This window comes from Trachemys scripta, chromosome 11 (assembly GCF_013100865.1).
Source record: "Trachemys scripta elegans isolate TJP31775 chromosome 11, CAS_Tse_1.0, whole genome shotgun sequence".
NCBI classification, from domain to species: Eukaryota; Metazoa; Chordata; order Testudines; family Emydidae; genus Trachemys; species Trachemys scripta.
Genome location: NC_048308.1, coordinates 36,600,046 through 36,626,125, shown reverse-complemented (window position 1 = coordinate 36,626,125; position 26,080 = coordinate 36,600,046). Strand labels below are relative to the sequence as shown.

Here is a 26,080-nt window from a genome sequence, read left to right as displayed (position 1 = left end):
GCTGGGGAGCTAAGCAGGATCAAGAAAATATCCATCACAACCTCATTTCTGTATGGCTTAAATATTACCAACCATACAAAGATTACCTGGATTTTAAAGTAGCTTTTAAAATTCATCTGGACAATCAATATCAAGTGTCATCCACTGTACACACATATGAATACGATAAGTTTGGGACATTGAAACAGAGACAAAACCAAGAATATACTATAGTATAATAATATACTTCTTTAGACGTTAAGCTCTTCACTTGCTAAGGGTGCAGAGAATTAAAAGAAAAGTTTTACGTTAGAGAAATGAAGCCAAAGGCACAAAAATAAAACAGAGGTTAAAACTCATGCTATCCCAACCCACATATACAGACTCTCTAGACTCCAAAGATGTCAGTCTTCAATATCTGTGATCAACATAGTGCAGACTCAGCTTATGATATTCAGCCAAATTTTCTGAAACATATCTACAATTCATCTCTCTTTAATTAAATATTAATTAGTCTTGAATAATGTACTACAAACTTTGCCAAAGAACAAATAGCTTTCAAAACCAAAAGATCAACTCTGTAAGAGATTTAACCATTTAAAAACAAGAATGATTTTTTAAATCCATGTTTACTGGTAGTTAAAACTGAGTTTATGATTAAAAATATAAATGCTAATTCCCTAGAACATTGAAAATCATACTTGTAAATTAAAGAGAACTTTACACATTACTATTTTCCTCCAAAAATGGAATATTCTCATTCCTGACAAAACCATTGGCCCGGGATGGTGAACAGCGGCCAGTGGGGGCCACGATCGGCCGAACCTGCCACGTCAGCAGGTAAATAAAACTGGCCCGGCCCGCCAGGGTGCTTACCCTGGCGAGCCGCGTGCCAAACGTTGCCGACCCCTGGTCTATATCAATAAAAACTCCAGGCAAGATTTTCAAACCTAGGAGCTTGGAGGTATAGTAGACTCCTAATTTTATATTTAGGCATCTAAATAAGTAAATAAAACTGGCCCGGCCCGCCAGGGTGCTTACCCTGGTGAGCCGCGTGCCAAATGATGATAAACCACTGGGAGAGATTTCACTGTCTATATCAGGGGTCAGCAACAATTTATTAAACTAAATGCAAGTGGAGTTTCACACACACGTAGAAAAGTATGGCAATTTTTTTTTTAAAAGGAACCTTTTGACTGTCAGAAGCCCAGACAAAAAAACTCCTTGGACAGGAATATGATTCACTGATATATCTATTAGATTAAATCTGACGATGCTTACGGCCAAAACCACAGAGCCAAAATCTGTCAGAGGCTCTCAATGTCTCCTCTAAATAGGAGGACTAAAAATAGAACTGATAATCCTTACTGACTTAAAAAGTGAAGATTGAGTATCTCCCAGGCAGGCAACCCTATACCAGTTGCTTCAGGGTGTTTGTGATCCACATTTTGCCCTTACAAGACGGGCACAGTTGAAACAGAGTTTTTCATGGCCATGGGAGATGGATTTACAGAGGGGGAGAGATCTTTACACCTGCTCCAGCCCCTTTATGCAAGCTACAAGGGCCAGAGCAGCATAAAGGGGGCCAAAAAGCCCTGGCTGCAGCTGGGGGAGGATTTCCATGGCACAGACACTACTTATGACAGCTGTAAGGCTGCCTTATATGGACACCATTTCAAGCTGCGAGCGGAGGCGCATGTTCAGGGAAGGGCAGGATCACCCAGAGCAGTGGAGATTCCATGCAGCACTGCTGCCCATCAGGCAGCTCCCAGGGCTATCTAAGGTCAGCTGAAAGCTTCTCAAGGCCCCAAAGCAGTCCATTATTGGGAGGGCACAAAGGTGACTTAAAGCCACTTTAGTCAGCCCCTGGGCGGCTAGTTTTGTACTGTGCCTCTTAGATGCGCAGGACCAAATCTCACCTAGGGACTCTAAATGAAAACAAATAACAACTGGACGACCCAATGACATCAACAGGACTGTGACAACAGTGCACCTCCAACTCCAACATTTTAGTAAATTAACAACTAACTCTATACAAACGAGAGTTGGAGTTTTGAGAATGGAAAATAAAAACATCATAAAACGTAACAGCAGGAGAAGCAGAGAGAATTCTGAACTCATTTCTCCATAGACTGGAAAGAAGAACAAGAAAAAAAAAAGGAGCGGTCTTGAGGAAACAGCATCTTAACATCTTGCACTGAACCTTTACTACTGCACAGAAGCATGAATGCTGCACCAATAGTCATTAATCTTCTAGAGGGTTCAAACTTCAATGTAAAGGGCTCACATGCACCCAAAAGAGCAAACTTGTACTGACACTATTTGAAGGACAGCATGAAGGTCTTCCTTAAACTGATCAAGTTTGCAAAACATGGCTATGAATTGTTTAAAAAAACCTTAAAGCTAAAACTAACATGGACTTTAATCTTCTTGATTGAAATATGGAATTGCTGATCTAGTCATTGTACAACAAAATTATTTAAGTCATGAAGAAGAAAGCATTTTTACAGAGCGTTGATGAGATTTTCAGTAAGTCAAAATGGAGGCCTGATGATTATTCTAACCTTCCTCTCCTCTACCTCAGTAACATCAAGTCCTTTTGCTGATCACAGATTGAACAGAACTATTTTCAGAGTTTAACAATATCCTCAGTGGCCTACTGAGTATGGTGGATCCATGTAACAGAAGGTAAAACAGGCATATCTGCAAAAATTACAAGCCACATTTTTCCAGAGATATTGCTTAAAAACAGAAATGTTTATTATTTAAAAGTGCTCCAAAGACAGTGATTCATCTATCATCAAGCAATAAACAAAAACAAAACTGTCCTTTTGCATTCTAAGTATTAGTGCAGGCCACTCAACTGAAATGTCTGAAGTATAATAGTGGTCACAAATAGTGTCTATTATAGTAAAGGTTGCAAGACAGTTTTGACCATAACTCTGTTTTCACTTGCTCATAACCTTCTCATGAAATTCAGATTTGGACTGCATTTTCCATGCTCAGTCTCTTCCCACAGATGATAGTGGCTGTTTGAAGTCATTTTTGAGTTATGGGAAAGTAAAATCAAACCAAAACACAACACACTTTTGCATTGTAAAAGAAAAGTTAACCATTCAGCTAAAACAGTTGAATGTGAAGTTGGCACGTAAAAAGTCCTTACTGAAGAGGCTTGTGCTTTGAGTAAGGTTTAAAAACATGGTTTTATTATAAGTATTTATAAATATTTTAAAATAGCATACTGATCGTGCTTTCATACAGGATTCTAGTCTATAAAGGTTCTTGGATTCCTATACCATGCTCAATGCTATAGTATCTGAGCCTTCCAGTACAGCAACTAACATTTGCCACATGCTTGTTATCTCATTTTCTTGCCAGTAGAAGGAAACGCATGCAGTGGAGTGTTTTTTTTCTTTTTTTACTTTTTCAAAATATATTATAATGTACACACACAACACAAACATTTACAGATTTCTATGTTTGTTAGAGAAATCAAGGTCACAGAAGAGTGTCTTGCACTTAGAGTAGAAGGCAGTGAGGTTTGTGATGGTCATAAGTTCCTGTGGTCAATTTGATGCTAACGGTATGGTCGTATGGGTAAAGAATAGGTAGAGTTGTGTGTCATCTGCATATTGCTGGCATGTTGGTCCATGTCAGTTCCCTTAGTGGATGCAGGCAGATGTTGAACAGGACTGGAGAGAGAATCAATCCCTGTGAGACTCCGTAAGTGAGGGGCCCAGTTGCGAAGGTGTAATTTCCCATCACTGCTCATTGGGTGCATCCCTCCAACAAGCACTCAAACTATTTTAGCCCAGGACCCGTCTCCTCTCTCAGGTGAGAAAATTCACAACAATGTAAATACAGAATGCCAGTGACGTTTACATATCTTGCTTTAGGCACACACATTTCAAAATATCAGTATTTAGAATAGGATTGCTTATAAGTGTAAACAGCAATAAAAGCATTTTCACTAAGAAGGCTTTGGAATAGCACTAAAATCAGTACAAGCTGCAGGATGAAAAAAACCATCATTTCCAAAATGATATTATTTTAATAGGTACTCATTCCATAATAATTCATTTTAATGTCAAATGAAAATGATAACCTTCAATATTTATATTCTTGAACACAGCAGTTCCACCTGAGGTGTTTATATTAATTTGGCTGAACCATTTCTCTAGCAGCCAAAATAATGATAAAAATGTCTAGTGACATAATGCAATAATTGAAATCACTGTTATAATTATCAAACGGCCTCTCTGTTCATTTGTAAATTATGCCCCCAGTTCTATTGATTTCCAGAATGATTTTTTTCCCCTTCTTCATCTTTTTGATGGATGTAACATGAATGTTTTTGAAGTACAAAAAGAAGGCTCATGATTCCCTCCTATTGTATTCCTTCGGTGCTGAAACGACTTTGTACTACTTTTTTTTTTTAAACTTAAATATCTGAATTTCCTTGCTGGAAAAATATAAATTTCCACAGACGACAGACTCGGAAGTTATTGAGAAGATTATATATTTGTTTAGATCAGAAATAGATATAATAATATTCAATATCTGGTTATTTGTTTCTTTAAAAGGGACTCTGTCAGAGTGAAGACTTTTTGTAGTATGCAATAATATTTACTTCATATAACAGATGGACCTTCTTGATATGATTTGTGATATCATACAAACAGTTATCAACAAACATGGAGGTAACCACTTTCCTCCAGGAAATCTGAGGATATGATAATCTTCCAAACAGCAGTTTTATTTTAGAACTTTGCTAAAGGAAGTAGTGAAAATAGTACACCCATAATCACAACAGTGTCAGTCAGCTATGCACCACCCTGGGAAACAGAATAGCACATTCAGAACTGGTGTTTATTGTCATAATGCCCAATATACCAATTCATAAGTCAGATATTTATCAAATGCCCATAAAGAGTGTGGTGTGAAAGGTAGCTCACTACCCATTTATCTCTAATTTATACAAAAAATGGTATAAACATTTCCAAGTCTAAATGCAGTTTAAAACGCCTAGTGTATAAAAATAAATCATCAGTTGTCACAAAAGGAAGATATTTTAAGTTGTTGGGAGCTAAAATTACAATGGGAAAGGAGGCCATAATATGCTGATTATTAATTTGTATGTGCACTTAATGAATACCATTGTAATATAATTTTTCCATATATTAGCAGAGAGCTAAATCAGTTTATGAAAAACAGTTTCCTTGCAATCCTTATTAGCCTATGGTTATTAAAATTGTGCAAACATTTATCACCATCTAGTGGCAGCATGATGAACAGTAAATGAAAAGCAAGCTATATAAATATTTTTCCCCACTCTGAAATTCAAAGTACTCCATTATACATTAGCTATCAGAGAAAGTGTGTGTGACATCAGTTATCATAAGGGGGAAACAGCAACACTAAAGTTGTTTTTAATTTTCAATAATTTTGGTGCCATTCTAAACAATGACTGACTGGCCAGGGCTTTGGGGTTGTTTTAGATTCTTTTTGTTGTTGTTTTACAACATGCCCTAGCTCCAAAAGCCAGAGGTGTGTGGAAAGGAAATAAGGGAAGTAAGTGTTCCTGCTCTCTCAATACTGTCAGATTTAAATAAAATATCACTTTCAATACTGCATGGTGTGTACATCAATTCAATATCCTTTCACAAGAAGGTGGAACACTAACACTGCAAAAAAAACCTGATTATCACTTACATATCTCAACTATTAATTGGCACATCCCAGATGTAACCTATATTTTTCAAGGCTCTTGTATATGATGTGCTACCAATCGCTGTGTTAGTTTGGTGTAAGCAGGTTTTTTGCCTTTTCAGCTAATACTTTTCAAGATACTTATTGCATTCTGCTTGTCAGTCGTGATGACAGATGCAATTTCTATTGCCCTAGTTTCTGAGAAATGGTCAGCCTTGTCTCTTCATTTTTAAATCTTCCAGTGAATTAAAACCACATAAGGTTATCTAACACAAGAGCATTTTCGCCTTTTACTTCCTTCAAAGTTCTCATTTCCCTAACATGCATTTTTTAATATAAACAGGAAATTAAAATAGCTTAGATTTAGCAGTATTTGTTCGACAATTTACAGCAATATACTGTAACAAAAAAAAGTTATGCCTTTGATTTATTAGGCTCTGCTTCCCTCTGATTAGCACAAAACTCAGCCAGAGCCATTAGTGCACAATTTGGATGTCAGGATTCAGGCAGATTGTTGAAAAATACATATATTTTCACATTGCATGAACATAACAAAAATATTTTACTCCAGGGTTCGCTTGTTTTACAGTTGTTTGCAGGGACAAGTGTCAATATCTGGTACTTGTATCCACACTATGATAATCTATTTCTCAATAAAATTTGTCTTTAAAAAATGAAAATAAAACTAGCATAAATTTCAAAAGTAAAATATAGATACTACTTTAAAGAATTTCAGAGCCACAGTTTCAAGACACAGTGATTTGTGCCAACATTGCTTCTAACAATGCAAATGACCAAAAGTAAGCTTGCTCCATAAACTTTTAGACGTGATGCAGGGCTCTTTTAGCCACTATTTAAAAAAAAAAAAAAAAAGAATTAAATACAATGGGGCTAGATCTTTGAATCCAAAAGACTGCTTACTATTCAAATGAGAAGGCAATTTCCTGACTGACAGTGAAGGAAAAGTGGGTGAGGATACAAAACCTCGATAGTAATCATTAAAACAAAGCAAGATTTTTGTTTAAACAGACAAGATCATACTTAAGATTGCTGGTTCCGGCTAAATTAAAGATCCCAGTTAGCTTCTGAGCTGAAGCCAAGTTTTCTGCTAAGAAAGCATCATCTATGTAAGCTCCACACACTGCACTTACAGTTTCTGAGACTGTACTGTCCAAGAACAAAATTCACAAATACTGTTCCATTAGCCTAAAACTCCAAAGTCAGAATTAACCCAGGTTACACATATTTACATTTGAAGACAAGACTGGTGTATATATTGGTGACACAGTAATTGCAGGTAATTAAGCATGTCTTTTGCTGTTAACTAACCAGAAAAAAGTAGTTTTGGGTCTATTCCAGAAGGGCATTTTTTAAAGTATACCATCAACTTCTGGCTTTACAATACTATTACACGATGACAGTATGGTAAGAAACCCGGGACAACAATCTTAAAATAAACATAGGGAGGAGGAAAGTGTAGCTTGTTTGGTAGAAAGGAGGGTTAGAAGAATATTCTGAGGGGGATTAGGAGAACTGAAAGGATTTTGGTAGTCTGGAAGAGAAGATTCAGGCTGTGGCTTATATCACAGAGTAGAGTTTTGCAGCAGGAAAGAGGATGGGCACAGGGTGCATGACTGGATCAGAATGCTGAAGGTGAACAGAATGCTGAAGGTGAACATCACTAGCGGTGAGGGAGGTTTAGGATGCCTGGCAATAAGTGGGGTGCCTATTCCTATGTTCCGTCTTGTCCCAGCCTTCCAGTTTCCCCCCTCCTCTCTATTGAGCAACCCATCCTCTCACTGCCTTAATTCTAACTACATGCTCCCAGCTGAACTTGTGCTGGGTCCAAACAACCATGTTTCTCACTCAAGACACTGGAGATGGATAGAGATTCCTCCTTCCTACCTCCAAAACACGTTACTACTATGTCTTATGAATGTGCAGTAAGGACTGTGGCATTCAAATGGTTCAGAAGTACTTAGATGTCAGTTATCCATTTTGGGTTTCATTTGGAGGTTGTTCATTCAAATGCAATAAAACTCAGGGCTTTACTACAGATGGAATTTATATGCAAGTTTAATATTCAGTATACTTTTTAACACCATACTTATTTGTTTTAATGTATAAATAGTGAAAATAATAATGCAGAAATGTCTTGTGTAATCTGTCATGAGTTATTCATGCCTTGTTAGACATTTATAAAAAAAATTATAGAATATTCAATTGACTTGACTGGTTTCTCTCTTTAGTATTTAGGTAATTTTATTTTAATTCTACCAGTTATGTTCTCTTTTCCTTCCTAACATTTTTAGCTGTACCTGAGGAGTTGAATATCATTAGTGAGTCAGATGGGATCCAGGTAATTCATTCCTTCTTCCATGGAACCACAGTTATATAACTTCACAAGGCTTATACTGTATGTTGAGTAATGATTTGGTTATTTCCCTGTAGTAGTAGCTACTCCTGTTGAAGTGAATTGATGAACTGTATGTTCACTGACAATATTTTGTTAAAAGTTTTAAGTAGTTATTTGTTTGGAGTTTTTGTTGAAGTGCTATGCCTCCTTACCCAAATCCTTTATATTAGTCAATGATTGTAAAGTGCTGTAAAGAAGCAATATATAGAGAATCTTAGCTATTAATAAATTAAAAAATATGTGAACTGACATTTTATAGCTTCTAGGATGGTATTAAAACAATGATGGTTTTATAAAAAGCAAGTAGTCTAGGTACTTTTCAATCTGCAAATTATTCTTTACATTCATCATCATTTTCTTTGGATGTCTTAATATATTAAACATAAAATATCTCCTATTACAATCAACAAGACTTCACTGAAACAAGGTAAGCTGTACCAAATTAACTGAAATACATTTCCAAGGACAAAGTAATTTAACTTTATAAGCCATTGTTTGTTTCTAATATAACAAATTGCATTGTTAACCCACTAGTGAAAACATTTGCTACAGGGTTTGAATCATTCACCAACTAGAATGGCACTGGCTGCACATATGAAGAAGAAAATATGGTTAGTTTGTACGCTGGGGGCAATTTTCTCTTTCTGAGCAAGGAGAATTTTTGCAAGCCATTTGCAAAGAGATACTGGTGTCAAGTCCTAAGGCAGTTTACTCTTCCTCCTTTTGAAAACCATTTTTTAACAACTGCCAGCAAGGAAAAACAGTGATTTAAGGGGAAAAAATTTGGATTATAAATAAACTGCTCCTCAACTCCAAGCTGTTTAAAGAGGCTTCTTCATCCTATCCTGAATATAAAAAACTATATTTATTTCCTAACCAGACAAAAATAAAAATCTTTCTCCCACAGGATAGAAAGGAATCTTGTCTTGAATTCTGTATGCATAGGCAAGACAACATTGTTCTCTGTAGCATTCCAGTGCTGAATTCTATGGCAAACTGGACATTTTGCAGTAGCGTCAAGTAAATTTAAAAAAACCCAAGTACTTTATATTCAATACAACAAATAAATACAAGGTATAGAATAGGATAAAGAAGAACAAATAAGCAGAGCAAGGAGAAAAGAAGAAATAAAACCTTAGGTGCTCACCAAATTTCACCTCTGATCATAACTACATCATAAATTCTTTAGAGAAGGAGTCTGTGACATGAAGCATCTAGAACACCCTTGTCCTTTATAACTTATAAAATTAAGTTACATATTCCTTATTTTGTTTTTATATTAAAGTGCTATGGTACAGCTCCATGTTTTCAGTTTGCATCAGCTTTTTTTCAAAACATATACACATTGTAGTAGTTGATGATGAAAAGCTGGAGGTCTTGGCAGCTGCGAAGGTGACATTTAAAGATTTTAACACCCAGGAGGGAAATTGTGTGAAGCAGGAACCAACCAAGAGGTGAGTCTGCTTTTGGCAATTGACAAGAAATGCATCTCACCCCGACCCTCTTCTAGTGCAAGGTCAGAGATGATATTTTTGTTTGTGCTTGATCGCGCAGCTCCCTAGGCCAGCAACCTTTGACAAGAACTTACTGCCTCCACTGCAACCAACAGTCATGGATAAGCACATTAGCTAGATGTTTTTGCTAAAATGAATACCAGTGAAGTAGCTAAAAATGGTTGATTAAACTGAACAGTGCAAACATCTCAGAGCTTTTGGATTCAGGCTGTCTGCAGCCTCAGGCAGACAACACAGCAGTTTACATTTGGTTCACATTTAGAAATGTAAATGGCTAGAAATGTAATTAAGGACAAAAAAATTATTTTAGAGGAAGTTTAGGTTATAGATTCTGAGACAAATTCCAGGACTGCAGCACCATGGACCTGTGTACAGATCAATCTCACAGAATACTAAAATCCAGTCCTGGTCATTAAAAAGGTTAGCTTTTAATCATATTAATTTAATATAGCCGTAGCCACATGTTTTCTGTTGCCACGGTAAAGTTTTTCAATTTTTGGTAGGGATGAAAACTGCTCTCTCAGAAAGTAATTCAGAATGGAAAAAAAATCAATGTTTCTAGAAATCTCATAATAAAATGGCATCAGGAACTTCTCTGTTTTGACTGATCTAATATAGTCATGATTCTATCCTTGCACACTACTAGTTGGGAATCCTTTTGTTTACTGAAGCACGCTATCACTGACACCAAAACATGTAACATACTGTTCAGTCAAAAAGCAGGTTTTCAATACCATCTCAGTACATCTCGTTTTCTCTTCCCCTCTGTCCACAGTTCTCTAGTAGACGTTTTATTGTTCTCCCTACTCCTTTCAATCTGCTCACCTAAAACCTTCCTTCTCACTGCCCTTGCTTGCAGGCCCTTCCTTTCCAGTTATTTAAACCTTCTTTCCCTGACATTTTTGCAACCTACATCCAACAGGTATCTCAGCTTTTCAAGAGCCATTCCTGGCTGACAGGTGTCACTTCAAAAAGAAAGCTGCTGATGCTTAAGACCAGCGGTACTTGGGGTTAGTTTGTTGGAATTTTTTAAGCACCACTGCACAGTGGCACTACAAAGATGGGGATGTTAGGAAGCCAAGTTGGGGAGGAAGTGAATAAGACAAGGGAGGGAGACAAAGGAAAAAGAAGAGGTTAAGTTATTCTAGCAGAGAAAACAAAAAATTATCAGCTATTGACAGTCAGAAAAAGGGTATTTGCTACTTTTTTAATTACCTTAACTTTGAATCGGGAAACATTTCTCTTGGCATAAAAAGTATGTGGTCTGTTCTGTACTTTCCCTTACAACAGAGACCTCACTCACACCTTTCTGCTGTGTGGCTCACTCTTGCTATTCTTCCCCAGTTTGAGAAACAGACAGACAAACACTCCTACCCACACTTCCTGGCTCATGCTACTCATTCTCCGAAGTCCTTTCACTCTCTGCCTACATCTAGTTTGGCTCAAGGGGTATCCCTGGGCCACATCTTTCCTAGCCCTAGAGAAACATCTCAGTGCTTGCTCCTTATGAGATTTTCAGTACTGATTGAGATTCAGTATCCAGCAGATACTGATAACCACATTCGATATTCAAGAAATTCAGAAAGCTTGGAATTATCACATCCCTTTTCTGAATATTGTACATCTCCACACACTTGAAAAATACTAGTACTGTGTATGTATTTCCAGTCAGGACTAACACACACAAACTTGGACACTGTCTTTATTATACTCATTTTAAGGCATCAATCCTCCAAAGACTTACTTGCATGCTTAACTTTGATGGGGTCCCACTGAAATCAAGGGTATTACTCACAAAGAAAGTTAGGCACCTGCTTAAGTCTTTGTAGGAATGGTTCCTAAGGGTATGTCTTTACTAGCAACATGGCTGTGTAGTCGCGGCACTCCCAGCTCTGTAAAAGAGAGCTCTCCCAGCACTGTAAAAAGCCCACCCCCATGAGGGGAGTGGCTCCCAGTGCTGGTGCACTGTCTACACTGCCACTTTGCAGCACCCAGAGGGGTGTTTTTTCACACCCTTGAGAGAGAAAGTTTCAGCGCTGTAAAGTGGCAGTGTAGACAAGGCCTAAGTAGAAGGCACAAAACAGCAGGTGAATACAAAAAAACAGGAAGAACAAGGTAACAATGAGATGATAACGATCAGCCTGATAACAATGCCCCATCTCAGTCTATCATGTTTTTCTTGCATGATTTCTCGGAGGTCATAAACCTAGTAGTTCTCCAGTCAATCATTGGATGTTCCAGGAAAGAATGAGTAGACAAAATATAAAATTTCTCAAATAAAAGAAAAAATTCTTTAAAAATAAATATTAGGCCTCCCTTAAAAGTCATAACATTTAAAGAGCACAGTTTGCTCTTCCTTTGCAGGTCATCCTCAAGATAAGCTGAAAATGTCTATCTTTGTAAGCATTTTCATAACACGTAATTTGTTTGGAATTCCTGGAAAGTGTGTCAGGTTTCCTTCATGCCATGGTTTGGGAGTGAAATATCAAAGTGAAACTTCAGTGCATTACTTTCTGATGCCAATTTCTCTGCATTTCTAGCGCTGGAAAACATGCCAACCTTATTAAGTCAACATAACAGCTGCATGGTTCAGCTTGCACACAAAACTTTTGTCTGTTTTCATGAAATCACTATTATTTCAACACAGTCTATACCCAGAAGATAGTCAAAGTACTTCAGAGAAGTGATAGTGATAGAACCACCCAGCATTACAGTATAGGAAGGCTGCTTTAGAACTATGGGGGATTCTCTGATTATCACCAACTAGAAAGTTCTTGTGATTTTTTTAAGTGTTCCATCATCTCCTCAGATTTATGTGTATCCAAAACTATTAAATAAATGGACTATAACCCCGTGTAGCTAGAGAGAATAAAGTTAACACTAAATATTACTGAGGGATGAAGAAAGCATTTAAATCTGTGACGGATATCCTCGGTGGTGCAAAGCATCCACTAGTCCCATGCATTTCAACACGAGCTGTGGTTGCTCAGCACCACTCAAGGTTTGGCCCTGTATCGACATAACTGAGTGCCCCATGAAACAAAATCCCAACATATTCTTCCGCCTAGTACAAACTTTAACCAATTTGATAAACATCTGGTGCTTTGTTTTATTATAGAATTTAACAGTGACCTTGCTGACATTATATTTCATTCTGTATTCTCCTGAGTTTAGGTGCATGAGATTCAGAAATCAAAGAGCTAGTTAAAGGTGTCTAAACATGCTAAATGCAGTTTACAATTCTAACTGTAGGCAGCATTCCTCCTGCTGAACATTATGTGTCAAGGTGGTCCCCTAGCATCAAAGCAACTATTAGCACACTAATATCTTTTGCCCTGACCCAGCATGTGTGCTCTCAGGAGACCAGTAAAAACTAATTTATTTTTCTAACTGGCTTCAGAAGATTGAGTGTTAGGAAATGTGTGTCACCTTGCTTTAAAAATGTGCACTTTTTCCCCTTCACTAAGGAGCACTGCTTCAAGGACTGAAAGATGTCCTGCTGAGAATCACAGCACATTAGGAAAGAACTGAGTAAGCACCGATAATTCCCACTTGTCGAGAGGCATTGCCATATACATTTAATTGAGTACTCCAAATTGATAAAACTATTAAAGGAACACAAGATATTTAACATTCATAATAAAATAAATGATAAAATTATGTAATATGTCAAGTTGAAGACAAAGGTATATTTGAGACAATGGTTTAGAAGTTTGCCTGGAATAGTTTTTACCAATTCACTTAAGCGTTCAATTATTTACAAGTATCTATACAATTTATTAGAAGACATTATTAATTTGAAGAGGACTTGAGCTTTGCTAATTACAGTTTGTAGGACATTAAATATCCCAAATTTTTTTGTAATGTGAATGCAACATTGTAACTTTGCGACACTGCACCGCTATGGAGTGGCAATGACCAAGCCTAATGTCATCACATAACAACTTTGTTTTAGGAGGAAGTGTTAAAAGTAGCCATTTTGGGGAGTTACAAGGCTCTGGAGATTACAACAGATATCATATTGGCAGTTTTACTCTGAAATGTGACTATATAAAAATAGTTGTTTGCAGTGTTGTTGTAGCAACGTTGGTCCCAGGATATGACAAAGACAAGATGAGTGAGGTAATCTTCTATTGCACCAACTTCTGTTGCTAAGAGAGACAAGCTTTTGAGCTCCACAGACCTGAAGAAGAGTTCTGTGGAGCTCAAAAGCTTATCTCTTTGACCAAGAGATGATTGGTCCAATAAAAGATATTACCGCCATCCACCTTGTCTCTCTCATATAAAAATGACTTTCTTAATTCATAGATCTTCTCCATGCGTACATTCAGAATCGTATGTGCTTACTTTAGTGACATATATATATAATTGCTGTAAATCCTGCAGAATCCATACTATTGTTAAAACAACGTAAGCTGGACTCTATTCTTTCTTGTGCATAGATACAAATGTTTACAAAATTTCATTCAATTACATCTAGGCAACCCAAATGGCAATATGGTTGCAGGAGTCTCCATGAGAGTATAATTAGAAGACAATGAGATATATACACGCAACTGATGACCTAAATAATATGCAGAACTTCTTTTACTGGTGATTACATACAAGAAAGAAAGAGCTCTGACCTTTCTCAATCAAAACTGAGTTTGCAAGGTTGCAGTTAAGAGATTCTTTTGAATTGTAAAATGAGCATGCTTAATATTAAAACAAAAGCATGGAAAGTCATGACATTTTTACTAACACAGAAAACCCTCTGAGGATCAGACTGTCTGTGTTTCAGTATGCAGTGTAGTTGTAGCCATGTTGGTCCCAGGATATTAGAGAGACAAGGCGGGTGAGGTTTTATCTTTTATTAAACCAACTTCTCTTGATGAGAGGGACAAGCTTTCAAGCACTTTGGAAACAGTAAAAGATTTCTGTTTAAAGAGATACCATTCTCTATTCTCTGTCATGTTGGTCACTGTCTACCCACATTTACTCTAAAAGGGAATGATCATACTGTAATACAAACAATACAACACATTTACACTAAATTTGATCTACTTTTTGATAGCCTGGAGAATACATTATATCTATACTAATTTATTTAAATGATTACATAGCTTACTATACATTTATTCAGAGTCAAATATTTACATGATGTTAAAAAATGGTAATTGACCCATTTCTTATTAAATAAATGATAGGAGTTTTTTTAGTAGGGTTTTGTGTCAAGCTGTATTTGGACAGAAATTGGAAATCAATTAAAAATTTACAACAGCAGTTGTTTTGAAATTATTTTCATTAGTTAAATAAAACTACCTTAAATGTGCTTGATACCTAAGGAAAATATCATCAAAACATTTTTTTGCACTTAAAACTGATTTATTAAAACAAATGAAGTATTAACTTTAGTTAGTGAATTGACAGATTGTTTCCAGTTCTCATGAACCAGATTTTTTCAAAGGTATTTAGATGCTTAAAGATGCAGAATAGCTGCCTAGTGGGATTTTCAAACTTTAACAGGTTAGGTGGCTAACTCCTATTAAAATCAATAGGAGTTAGGCACCTAACATACTCAGACACTTTTGAAAATCCCATTAGGCACCTATCTGAATCTTTAGGTGCCTAAATATTTTTTAAAATCTGGCCCCACCATCCTTCAAGTTTTTAAAATTAGCAGAGCTCATCCCTTCCCACTTGATTTTTATTTATACATTTGAAAAGGAAAACAAGCTTTCCTGCCTTTTTAACTCCCCAAAATGTCATCTTAACTTTGAGTGAACTAGTCCAAATGAAGAAAATATTCTCTCTGTATCTGCTAGCTAAATTGAAAACAAAAGTAATTAATTCAAAAGCTTTTCTGCACAACAGAAACTGAAAGTCCTTACATTTGGAAAAAAGTAAATACCAGTATTCACTTCATGGTCTGAAAATAATAGATATAGTAATGCAGTACATGACATTGTGATAGATTTATCAAGCTTGAGCTGACCTCAAAAAGTTAAGATGTTTTCCTTTTGATTCTCTATATAATTAAAAAAGCAGCATCCTTTAACTATTAACATGTGAGAGGGCTCATTGTTGCAGCTTTTTTAATTTAAATTACTTTAATAGTTTACAGTAAATTTAGGCCTAACATAGGCTGTCATAATTTCAATTTTAAACGGGTTTATTTTAAAAAAGAAAAATGTATTAAATTAAATTATTTTTTTTTTAAATCCATCAACTTTTATCCACCCTGAGTTAAAACTATTTGCCCTTTATTGATGGTTGGGCTCAGTTCTACAAACTAACTCCTGAAGTTTTCATGATTGCTATGCTTTGTTTGGTAGAGAGCATGGTCAGGTGGTGAGAGAGCAGAACTGGGAGTCAGATTCAATTCCTGGGTCAAGCCACTTACTATTACTTTGTCTCAGTTTATCTGTAAAAAGAACAGAATGTGTCTGTCTGTCACAGGAATTTTGTGATGTTCAGTGTTTGTGAAGTACTTTGGAGGTGCTAGGATGTAAATAGCTATACAATGTAAGTGCACAGTATGAAGAATTATTTGAAGTCCAAGAAATGTAATTTATAAAGGGCATCTTATTAAGCAGCGGCTTTTTTTTTTTTAATAGAAACTGCATTTGTAAACATCTGTAGGAGCATCAAATGCACAGAAATTGCTATAAGAGACTTTTTAAAAATAATTTAACTACATACAATAAAATAAGTAATACAACTTACCAACATCCATGGCAGTTTCCATGAAGCTTTTCTGTCTTGAAGCAAATTCAGCTAGCAACTTTTGTTGCCTCTCTCTGGCCTTTTGTCGTCTACATGAAAGAGATATTAGAAATTTACTGGAAAAACTGGTATAACAGTGAGCAGGGGCGGCTCCAGGCACCAGCGCAGCAAGCGCATGCCTGGGGCGGCGTGCCGGTCACGGTGAGGGTGGCAGTCAGGCAGCCTTCGATGGCATGCCTACGGGAGGTCTGCCGGTCCCGCGGCTTCAGCAGCAATTTGGCGGTGGATACACCGAAGGCGCGGGACCGGCAGATCACTCGCAGAAACGCCCCTGAATCCGTGAAGGCCGCCTGACTGCCGTGCTTGGGGTGGCAAAAAACAGAGCCGCCCACGACAGTGAGAGAAGAGTTAAACATTTATTTTCTTGGGTTGATAGCATAGCAGTTAGCACACCACACAATTTCGTCTACGACACAAGATTTACCACAGTCCGCTCTTTGCATTAATTTGTTAGACAGACAAATGAGGAATCTAATACCCTAGAAGTGATTCTTGATGATAAAAAAGGAGTAGTTTTTGTTGGTTGCACTGGAAGGGATGAATGCCAGCCAACAAAACTAAAGGATGATGATCTAATCAGGACTTACCAGTATAGAAGAAATAAGGACATTACTCTTGAATGTTATTTTTGTACCACATCAGGGAAGAGCAACTCCCAGAAAATGGAAGCAAGATAGAGGACAATGGCAGCATCAGTATAAACACACCACAATATCTTCTAGTGTCCATACTTTTCTGCTACCCTTGCAAATAGTGATTAAAATTTACTAGTCCAGGCCAAAAAACGGCATACAAATCAGGTAGTTTTGTTGCTATTGCCTGTGGTCAGGGAAAAAAGAGGATAAAGGACCTGGAGTAGGAGGAGGGAACAAACACCAAATTCTTGTTTTAGCTATCCATTTATAAATATGTACAAAATGTATTATAAGATATATAAAAGGATGCTAAGGTTGCAACATCAAGCATTCAAAAGTTAAGAAACACTAAAATTAATCCTGCTCAAGCAACCTTGACTGATTTTTCCAAAGATACTGAACATCCACAGCTCCAACTGACTTCAGTTGCAGTTGTGAGTGCTCAGCTCTTCTGAAAATCATGATCATGGTGTCTCAAATTGGGCCCCATAAAAGGAGTACCACACAATTAGTGGTCACCTAGGGAATTTTGGTTTCAGTGACTTGCCCAGGATCACAAAGGAAGTTCATAGAAGAGCCAGAGGTAGAACCAAATTGTCTTGGGTATTATTCAACTGCTTTAACCATAAGATCATCAATGCTCTTCTTGAGTTGCTACCTACTAATTGGTTCCAAGTTCATGTGACTATATCGTCATCACAAAATTAGTATAAATTATTCAGCATAAAACAGCCTGGGAAAATATCCAAACTCTGCTCATAAAGAGCGCTAAGACAACACTAGAATCAAGACTGAATTATTTTTTCAACCAAAGGTGATAGCAAGGATTAAAATAATTGGTAAGGTATTGAAAAACCTCATACAGCAGTTGCTTACACTGGTGGGAAAAAAGTGGCCTTTAAATTCCAGTGCTGCCTGCTCATTATCTTTCACAGGTCTGGTTTCTCCTCATCACACTTTTCCCACCCAAAAACACAAACAAATTTATTAGAGCCAATAAACAAATCTCTGAAATGAGCTTCTATAGCTGGGATATTAGCTGTTTTGTCATTCCAGTTTATTTTTTAAAATTAAGTTTGCTTTGGAAATGTTTTGGAAAAGGACTTTACACAGTTTATGGTCATATTAACAAAGAAAACTCACTAATTTATTTTAAGATGCATTTAAAAATATTACAATAAGTGTAATGGTACCTATTAATTGTTTGAGTATTTGGAGGAGTCAGTCACTAGGCTCTCTGTAGGCTGCCCAACCTCCGCTCCCCCCTTCCCATTTACTGAGAAAAATGACATACCCGCGCATTATATGGAAATATATAAAATTTTATGTTTTAAAGGAAACAAAAAGTTACCCTTAAAATTAAATCATAGTGAATTGTATGGTGTCTCAATAGGACCCTGATAATTAAATCAATTTACACTGATTAAGTAAAATATAGTTTTAAGACAGGGCAAGAGTAATTAGTAATTGTTTTTCTTGGGCAAGTATTATTTAACTTAGTCAATTTTCTTAGGCATTTTTAGAATTCAAGTATCGCCGCATGTGCACATGATTATTTGTCACATTGAAAAGTCACCACTTTTTAAAAATATTTCCTTACACAATTTTAAGATTGATTATTTTAGAGGATGCATCAGTAATGTAAGACAACCTCTTATTAGAATTATTGTAGTAATATTTCCCGGGAATTTTTTCCTCAACCTATGCTTCGCTTTTACTAAAACAGTCTGACTGTAAATAGAGAACCTTAATAAGGAGACATAAACAAACTCTGACAGATTCAGTACAGCTCAGTAATTTTCCGTGATGCCCAAGGGCCTAAGATACTGAGGCTGAAAAATATTGCAAGCAGTTCAGTCTCTCTTCTAACTCTATGTCTTAGTTTCTATGGTGACAATCGATCATGTGGGAGATGCCAAGTTTGTCTTTGTAGGTTGAGGTAACTAGAAATGGGTCATCTCTGAGTGCTCAAACACTGCCTGCTCAATCTTCATTATTACAAAACTAGACTTGAAATACAAATGTAAATTGAAGCTTAGATTCATGCTGCTCACACAGTCATCAGATTAGATCCATTTTAATTCTAAACTGTAACAAGGTACTGCCTGTTAGAAAATTTGTTTCAAGTCTTTGCAAACGTCATCACTGATTCAAGAAGGTGGAAAAATAGTCACTTGGATGACAAAGAACTGGAAATTATCATTTTTTATCATCATGTGATCCTTTAAGTTTTATTCAACATAAAAGTATTCAGAACATGTCTGCCCAAATGTCACATCCTTTACAGAGAAAAAGCACAAATTATCCTTTATGAAAAATACAGTTCTGTTTCACTTATTCTCTCTTCCCCTCTGTGTAAACTGAAGAATCCTCAGTTGCACAACTGAGGCATAAGTATTTCTAAGTGCAGCACTGTATTTTTATAGAGACGATCAGCACATTTTTAAAAAAGCAAGTTTCACATTCAAAAGTTCCTTCTTTAGTTCATTGAATGATTGAAAAAAGTTTTAATTTTTATTTTGTAGTGTTTAGTTTATATTTAGTTTTGGTTTTATATTTAGTCAAGGTATTTAGATAATATGGTTCGTAAAAACATGAATTTATTTTGGGTTTATTTTATTTAAAGAAAAATACACTTCTAGTATTAGGGTTTTGTATGAGTCTAAAGCCCACAGTAATTTTAAGCAGCCACAGAGACTTCAGTGAGAGAATAGATTATACAGAACATCATTTGCTCAAGGTCACACCGGTCTTTTCTGAAAAGACCAGCTTTCTTCTTTGCCACTCCAGCCAGTATCGCTTTTCTAGAAGTGCCTAAAAGCTGTACGTCTTAGGCCTGGTCTACACTAGGCGTTTATGTCGAAGTTAGCGCCATTACATCGAATTAACCCTGCACCCGTCCACACTGCGATGCTATTTAGTTCGACATAGAGGTCTCTTTAATTCGACTTTTGTACTCCTCCCCGACGAGGGGAGTAGCGCTAAATTCGACATGGCCATGTCGAATTAGGCTAGGTGTGGATGGAAATCGACGCTAATAGCTCCGGGAGCTATCCCACAGTGCACCACTCTGTTGACGCTCTGGACAGCAGTACGAGCTCGGATGCTCTGACCAGCCACACAGGAAAAGCCCCGGGAAAATTTGAATTTGAATTCCTTTTCCTGTCTGGCCAGTTTGAATCTCATTTCCTGTCTGGACATCGTGGCGATCACAGCAGCACTGGCAACGATGCAGAGCTCTCCAGCAGTGATGGCCGTGCAGTCTGTGAATAGAAAGAGGGCCCCAGCATGGACTGATCGGGAAGTATTGGATCTCATCGCTGTGTGGGGCGATGAGTCCGTGCTTTCTGAGCTGCGCTCCAAGAAACGGAATGCAAAGATCTATGAGAAGATCTCAAAAGACATGTCAGAGAGAGGATACAGCCGGGATGCAACGCAGTGCCGCGTGAAAATCAAGGAGCTGAGACAAGGCTACCAGAAGACCAAAGAGGCAAACGGACGCTCCGGATCCCATCCCCAGACATCCCGTTTCTATGAGGCACTGCATTCCATCCTCGGTGCGGCCGCCACCACTACCCCACCACTGACCGTGGACTCTGAGGATGGGATATTGTCCACGGCCGGTTCCTCGGACATGTTAGCGGACGGGGAAGATGAGGAAGGAGATGAGGAGGGCGAGGCAGTCGGCAGCGCTCACAACGCTGATTTCCCCGACAGCCAGGATCTCTTCATCACCCTTACAGAGATCCCCTACGAAGCGTCCCCAGCCGTTACCCCGGACACAGAATCTGGGGAAGGATCAGCCAGTAAGTGTTGTAAACATCTAAACATTTATTTTTAACAGAACAGGAATATTAACAATTAAAAGAATGGGTTGTTCATGATTACTTTGCCCTAGGCACTTAACGGTTCAGTCATGGGCAGTGCAAGTTTTGAAAAAAAATCTAGCAATGTCCGGTTTTCCGTGATTGTCCTGCCCAAGCCGCTCTACTGTTTAGTCCCTGCTACTGCAGCTAGAGTAAAATGCGGTCTATATGTGCAGGGATAGAGCAGTAATCCTCCCGGGACATCTCGATGAAGCTCTCCTGGAGGTAATTGGAAAGCCGTTGCATGAGGTTCCTGGGGAGAGCGGCCTTATTGGGTCCTCCGAAGTACGACATGTTGCCGCGCCACGAGACTATCAAGTACTCGGGAATCATTGCTCTGCACAGCAGGGCGGCATACGGCCCTGGTCTTTGGAGGCTTTCCCGGAGCATTCTCTCTCTCTCGCTGTCAGAGATCCTCATCAGGGTGATGTCGCCCATGGTGACCTGCTTTGAATTAGGTAGGGGAATGTTAGTGTTGGGACTGCTTGCTCGTTCCTTTACAGAACTGTAACCGCTGGTTTGCAGCCACGCGGTGGAGGCGGGAGAGGGGCTGCCGAAAGGGATCGTTCCTGGGGACAGCCGCGAGGGGGTGGGACAGGGGCAGAGTTCCCGCTTGCCGGATTGCTGGCAGCAGGGACTGACATTGCTTTAAATGTGAAATGAGGCCAGTGGTAATATAAAAGTTTTAAACTGCCACAAGTCTACGGCTTACCATGTCTGCCTGCAACAGAAATTCCGTTGTGCTGCCCCGCTTCTCAAATGTGCTGTGGAAGACCCCAGCACTGAATGCGAAGGCCGAGAATTCGACCTTGTGCTGAGTGCGCATGTGATAGGTGCTGTGCATGGTCTTGTTCACAGAGAAAGACTATGTTCTTTGTTCACAACTACATTTATCTTTCTGAGGAATTCACTCCCTTTTTCCCATTCCCACAGCCACATCTGCGACTGTCTCACAACCTAGCCTGGCATCACACTCCCAGAGGCTAGCGAAGATTAGGCATAGGAAGAAGAGGACACGGGAGGACATGTTCTCTGAACTTATGGCCTGTTCCCAAGCTCAGGCAGCACAGCAGACCCAGTGGCGGGAGAAATTGACCCAAATGCAGCAAGCAAACATGGATCGGGAGGAGAGGTGGCGGCAGGAAGACCAGCAGGCGACTCAAACGCTGCTTGGACTACTGAGGGAGCAAACAGACACGCTCCGGCGCCTTGTGGATGTTCTGCAGGAACGGAGGCAGGAGGACAGAGCCCCGCTGCAGTCCATCTCTAACCGCCCTCCCCCGCCACCAAGTCCCATACCCACCTCACCCAAAGTGCAAAGAAGGAGAGGCAGCAGAGTCCCTGCTAACTCTCACTCCACCCCTGCAGAGAGCTCTAGTAGCAGAAGGCTCTCATTCCCCAAAACTTGAAAAGTTCTTTCATTCCCGCCTGACACAAGCCCCCGTCCAAGTTTCACCTCCCAGTTCCATGTGTAGTTGATAATAAAAAATACGTTCATGTTAACTACTGTTTCAATCATGTTCTTTTGGAGGAGGAGGGGAAAGGGGGTTGGTAATTGGACAGGACAGTCACCTTTGGCAGGGTACATAGGCGGGGGCAGGCACAGCAGCAGGGCACATACACAGTGCAGTGATGCAGTGACTAGTTACCCTGGTTAGTCTGGGAGGTTGTTTTCATGTTATGTGGTGGGGGGTGGGTTGCTCTGTGACTTTGTGGCGGGGGAGGGCAGTTACAGATCTTAAGCGGCGGTCCTTATGCAGGATCACAGAGCCACGCAGCAGGGGATCTGTAACCGTCCTCCCCCTGCCACAAAGTCACATAGCCCCCCCATACACACAGTCCCGATCAGGAGGGGTGACAGGCTCCGTTGAAACAACCATCCCACCGCAGCGGAGCCCGTCAATCCTTGAGTTTAGAAGCTTCATTCGCGTCACTACACTACACCCGCTCCGCACCACAGTCTGCGTCCCAGTTTTAAAAAATTCCCGCGAAAACAGTATTAAAGAAAACGGTGTGCATTAACAAAGTAGAACTATTTTTATTTCGAAACGTGTGTTGGAAGGGGGTGAAGGGGGTATGTAACTGGGTAGGATAGTCAACATTAACTGGGTAAAGAAACGGGGGCAGGTTCAGCTTCTCTGTACACAAACTTAAAAGTCACAGGTTACCCTGCTCACTCAGGAACTTTGCTTTCAAAGCCTCCCGGATGCACAGCGCTTCCCGCAGGTCTCTTCTAATCGCCCGGCTGTCTGGCTGAGCGTAATCAGCAGCCAGGCTATTTTCATCAACCTCCCACCCCGCCATAAAGGTCTCCCCCTTGCTCTCACAGAGATTGTGGAGCACACAGCAAGCTGCTATAACAATGGGGATATTGGTTTCGCTGAGATCACAGCGAGTCAGTAAGCTTCTCCATCTCCCCTTGAGACGGCCAAAAGCACACTCCACCACCATTCTGCACTTGCTCAGCCGGTAGTTGAAGAGTTCTTTTTCAGTGTCCAGGGCGCCAGTATAGGGCTTCATGAGCCAGGGCATTAGCGGGTAGGCTGGGTCCCCGAGGATGACTATAGGCATCTCCACATCCCCAACAGTTATTTTGTGGTCCGGGAAGTAAATACCTTGTTGCAGCCGTCTAAACAGACCAGAGTTCCTGAAAACACGAGCGTCATGAACCTTGCCCGGCCATCCCACGTAGATGTTGGTAAAACGTCCCCTGTGGTCCACCAGTGCTTGCAGCACACCATGGAAAAATAGCCCTTTCGGTTAATGTACTGGGTGGCCTGGTGGTCCGGTGCCAGGATAGGGATGTGAGTTCCATCTATGGCCCCACCGCAGTTTGGGAATCCCATCGCTGCGAAGCCATCTATGATCGCCTCCACGTTTCCCAGGGTCACTACCTTTGGCAGCAGTACATCAACGATTGCCTTGGCTACTTGCATCACAACAACCCCCACGGTAGATTTGCCCACCCCAAACTGGTTCGCAACTGACCGGTAGCTGTCTGGCGTTGCAAGCTTCCAGAGGGCTATGGCCACTCGCTTCTGTACACTCAGTGCAGCTCGCAACCGGGTGTCATTGCACTTCAGGGCAGGGGACAGCAACTCACAAAGTTCCAGGAAAGTTTCGCAGCCACTGGGATTCATCCCAGACCTGCAGCACTATGCGGTCCCACCACTCAGTGCTTGTTTCCCGTGCCCAGAATCGCCGTTCCACGGCATCAACATGACCCATTGCCATCGTGATGTCCTCGGCGCTGGGTCCCCTGCTTTCTGAGAGGTCTGTGCTACTCTCAGACTTCAGGACATCACCGCGGTGCCGTAGCCTCCTCGCCTGACTTTTCTGCATCTGCCTCAGGGAAAGGTGTATGATAAGCTGCGAGGCGTTGAGAGCGGCCACAACTGCAGCGATGGTCGCAGCGTGCTCCATGCTCGCAGTGCTGTGGCATCCGCACTGTCAATGACTGGAAAAGTGCGCGAACTGATTTCCCGCCGGCGCTTTCAGGGAGGGAGGGCGGGAGTGATGGACGGATGACGACAGTTACCCAAAAGCACCCTCGACACATTTTGTTACCCAGAAGGCATTGCCGGCTACACCCAGAATTCCAATGGGCAGAGGGGACTGCGGGAACTGTGGGATAGCTGACCACAGTGCACCGCTTCGAATGTCGACGCTTTCACCGTTAGTGTGGACTCACAAAGTCGAATTACTGTCCTTAGTGTGGACACAGACGTTCGACTTTGCAATATCGATTCCAAAAATTCGATGCAAGTAAATTCGAACTACTCTCGTAGTGTAGACAAGGCCTTAGAATCCTACAGTTCTTAAGGTCTATATTGTATTCAACTAGAATAGAATGAATTTTGTTGTTTTTTTTTTTAAACTTTCCCAAATCATTTTAAAACAAATTGAAATTACAAGTACACTATGTACACACACACACACACACACACACACACACACACACACTTTATGTTCTTGGAAATGTATAATTTTTATAAAAGACTGAAAAAATGGATCAGGCTGATCCATTCTATTTCTGGATTTCTTTCAGCTATGTTCATACCAATATTATCTTGACAAGTAAACCACTTGAAGATGGAACAGCTCAGAAGAAAGCTGATCTTTTCAAAAAAAGAAAAGTGTTTCCTTGAGCAATGAAGGACAAACTGACCTGCTAGATGATCTAATCTTTCACTGAAGTCTCCCTGGTTCTCCAAAAGTTACTAGAAATGTAACTGTATGAAAGTTACTGGAAATGCATTTTTCTTCAAATAAAATAAACCAAAAATAAATTCAGATGTGATATTCTGTGTGTAGGTGTGTATACAACCACACACAAAAATATCCCCTATTTACTTAATGTTATTAAGGTTGCACAGTAGATCATCAAAAGTTCCTCATACAACCTTAATTCTGCCCTATCTGCATATGCACTAAGATACTCTTCAATTACATGATCACATACTATTTTTTGCCACTTAATATTCTTTTAACATGTTCTATCCAAGTACTTTAGAGAGAGAGAGAGAAAGAAGGAAAAACACACTATGTGTGACTGTGCCCCATCCAGAAGTGCAATTCTTTGTGGCACGAATGACATGCTGGAAAGCACTGAATGTTGAGCAATTTTAGTAGCAAGACGCTAGCATGCTCTTCTGGGCATAACACAAACTGCATACAGCGATTTTTGAAAGCTTCTCTCTGCCAAATCTGAACAGATTTTGATGGGAACATCAATAGGCACTTCCCTGACCCCTCCTGCCAACTTTCAAAATCATACCGAAAGCAATGGAGACACTAGTGTTTCACAAAAAAAAAAAAAAAAAAGTAGGAAAAATACATTAGACAACCTTTAAACAGAAGTTACATCTCTCCTGCTACAATATACACACAGGTATACACAGAGACAATAAACATGCGACTGTGCACTTTATCAGACATACAATGTCATTATGTGCCCACTAATCCATCTCCCTTGATCTTAGTCCAACCTTGCAAGCCCATGGTCAGCTTCAAACTGCCTTATTTAAAAAAAATCTATCTGCCAGAGAAACAGTTTCTTCCTTGTCTTTGCTAATGTAGAGAATTTATCTCCCTTTCCATCCTCCCAAAAGTACAGCTGGCTCAAAGCCTAGGAAAGGAGAGAAAGTCTTCAGATAGTAACAGCTGTTCTAGACATTAAAAGGTGTCTGCTTTGAA

The 26,080-nt window shown here is 39.5% G+C and overlaps 1 protein-coding gene across 1 annotated transcript in view; it reads right to left on the bottom strand.

Moving 5' to 3' along the window:
* UBR3 (ubiquitin protein ligase E3 component n-recognin 3) overlaps positions 1–26,080 on the bottom strand; it is a 171,110-nt gene that overhangs the window by 67,144 nt on the left and 77,886 nt on the right. Inside the window, exons 24-25 of the mRNA XM_034786048.1 lie at positions 16,324–16,412; positions 1,021–1,073 (exon numbers count right to left, since the gene is read on the bottom strand). Of these exons, the coding sequence (XP_034641939.1) occupies positions 1,021–1,073; positions 16,324–16,412 (142 nt within the window). The remainder of the gene's footprint in view (positions 1–1,020; positions 1,074–16,323; positions 16,413–26,080) is intronic.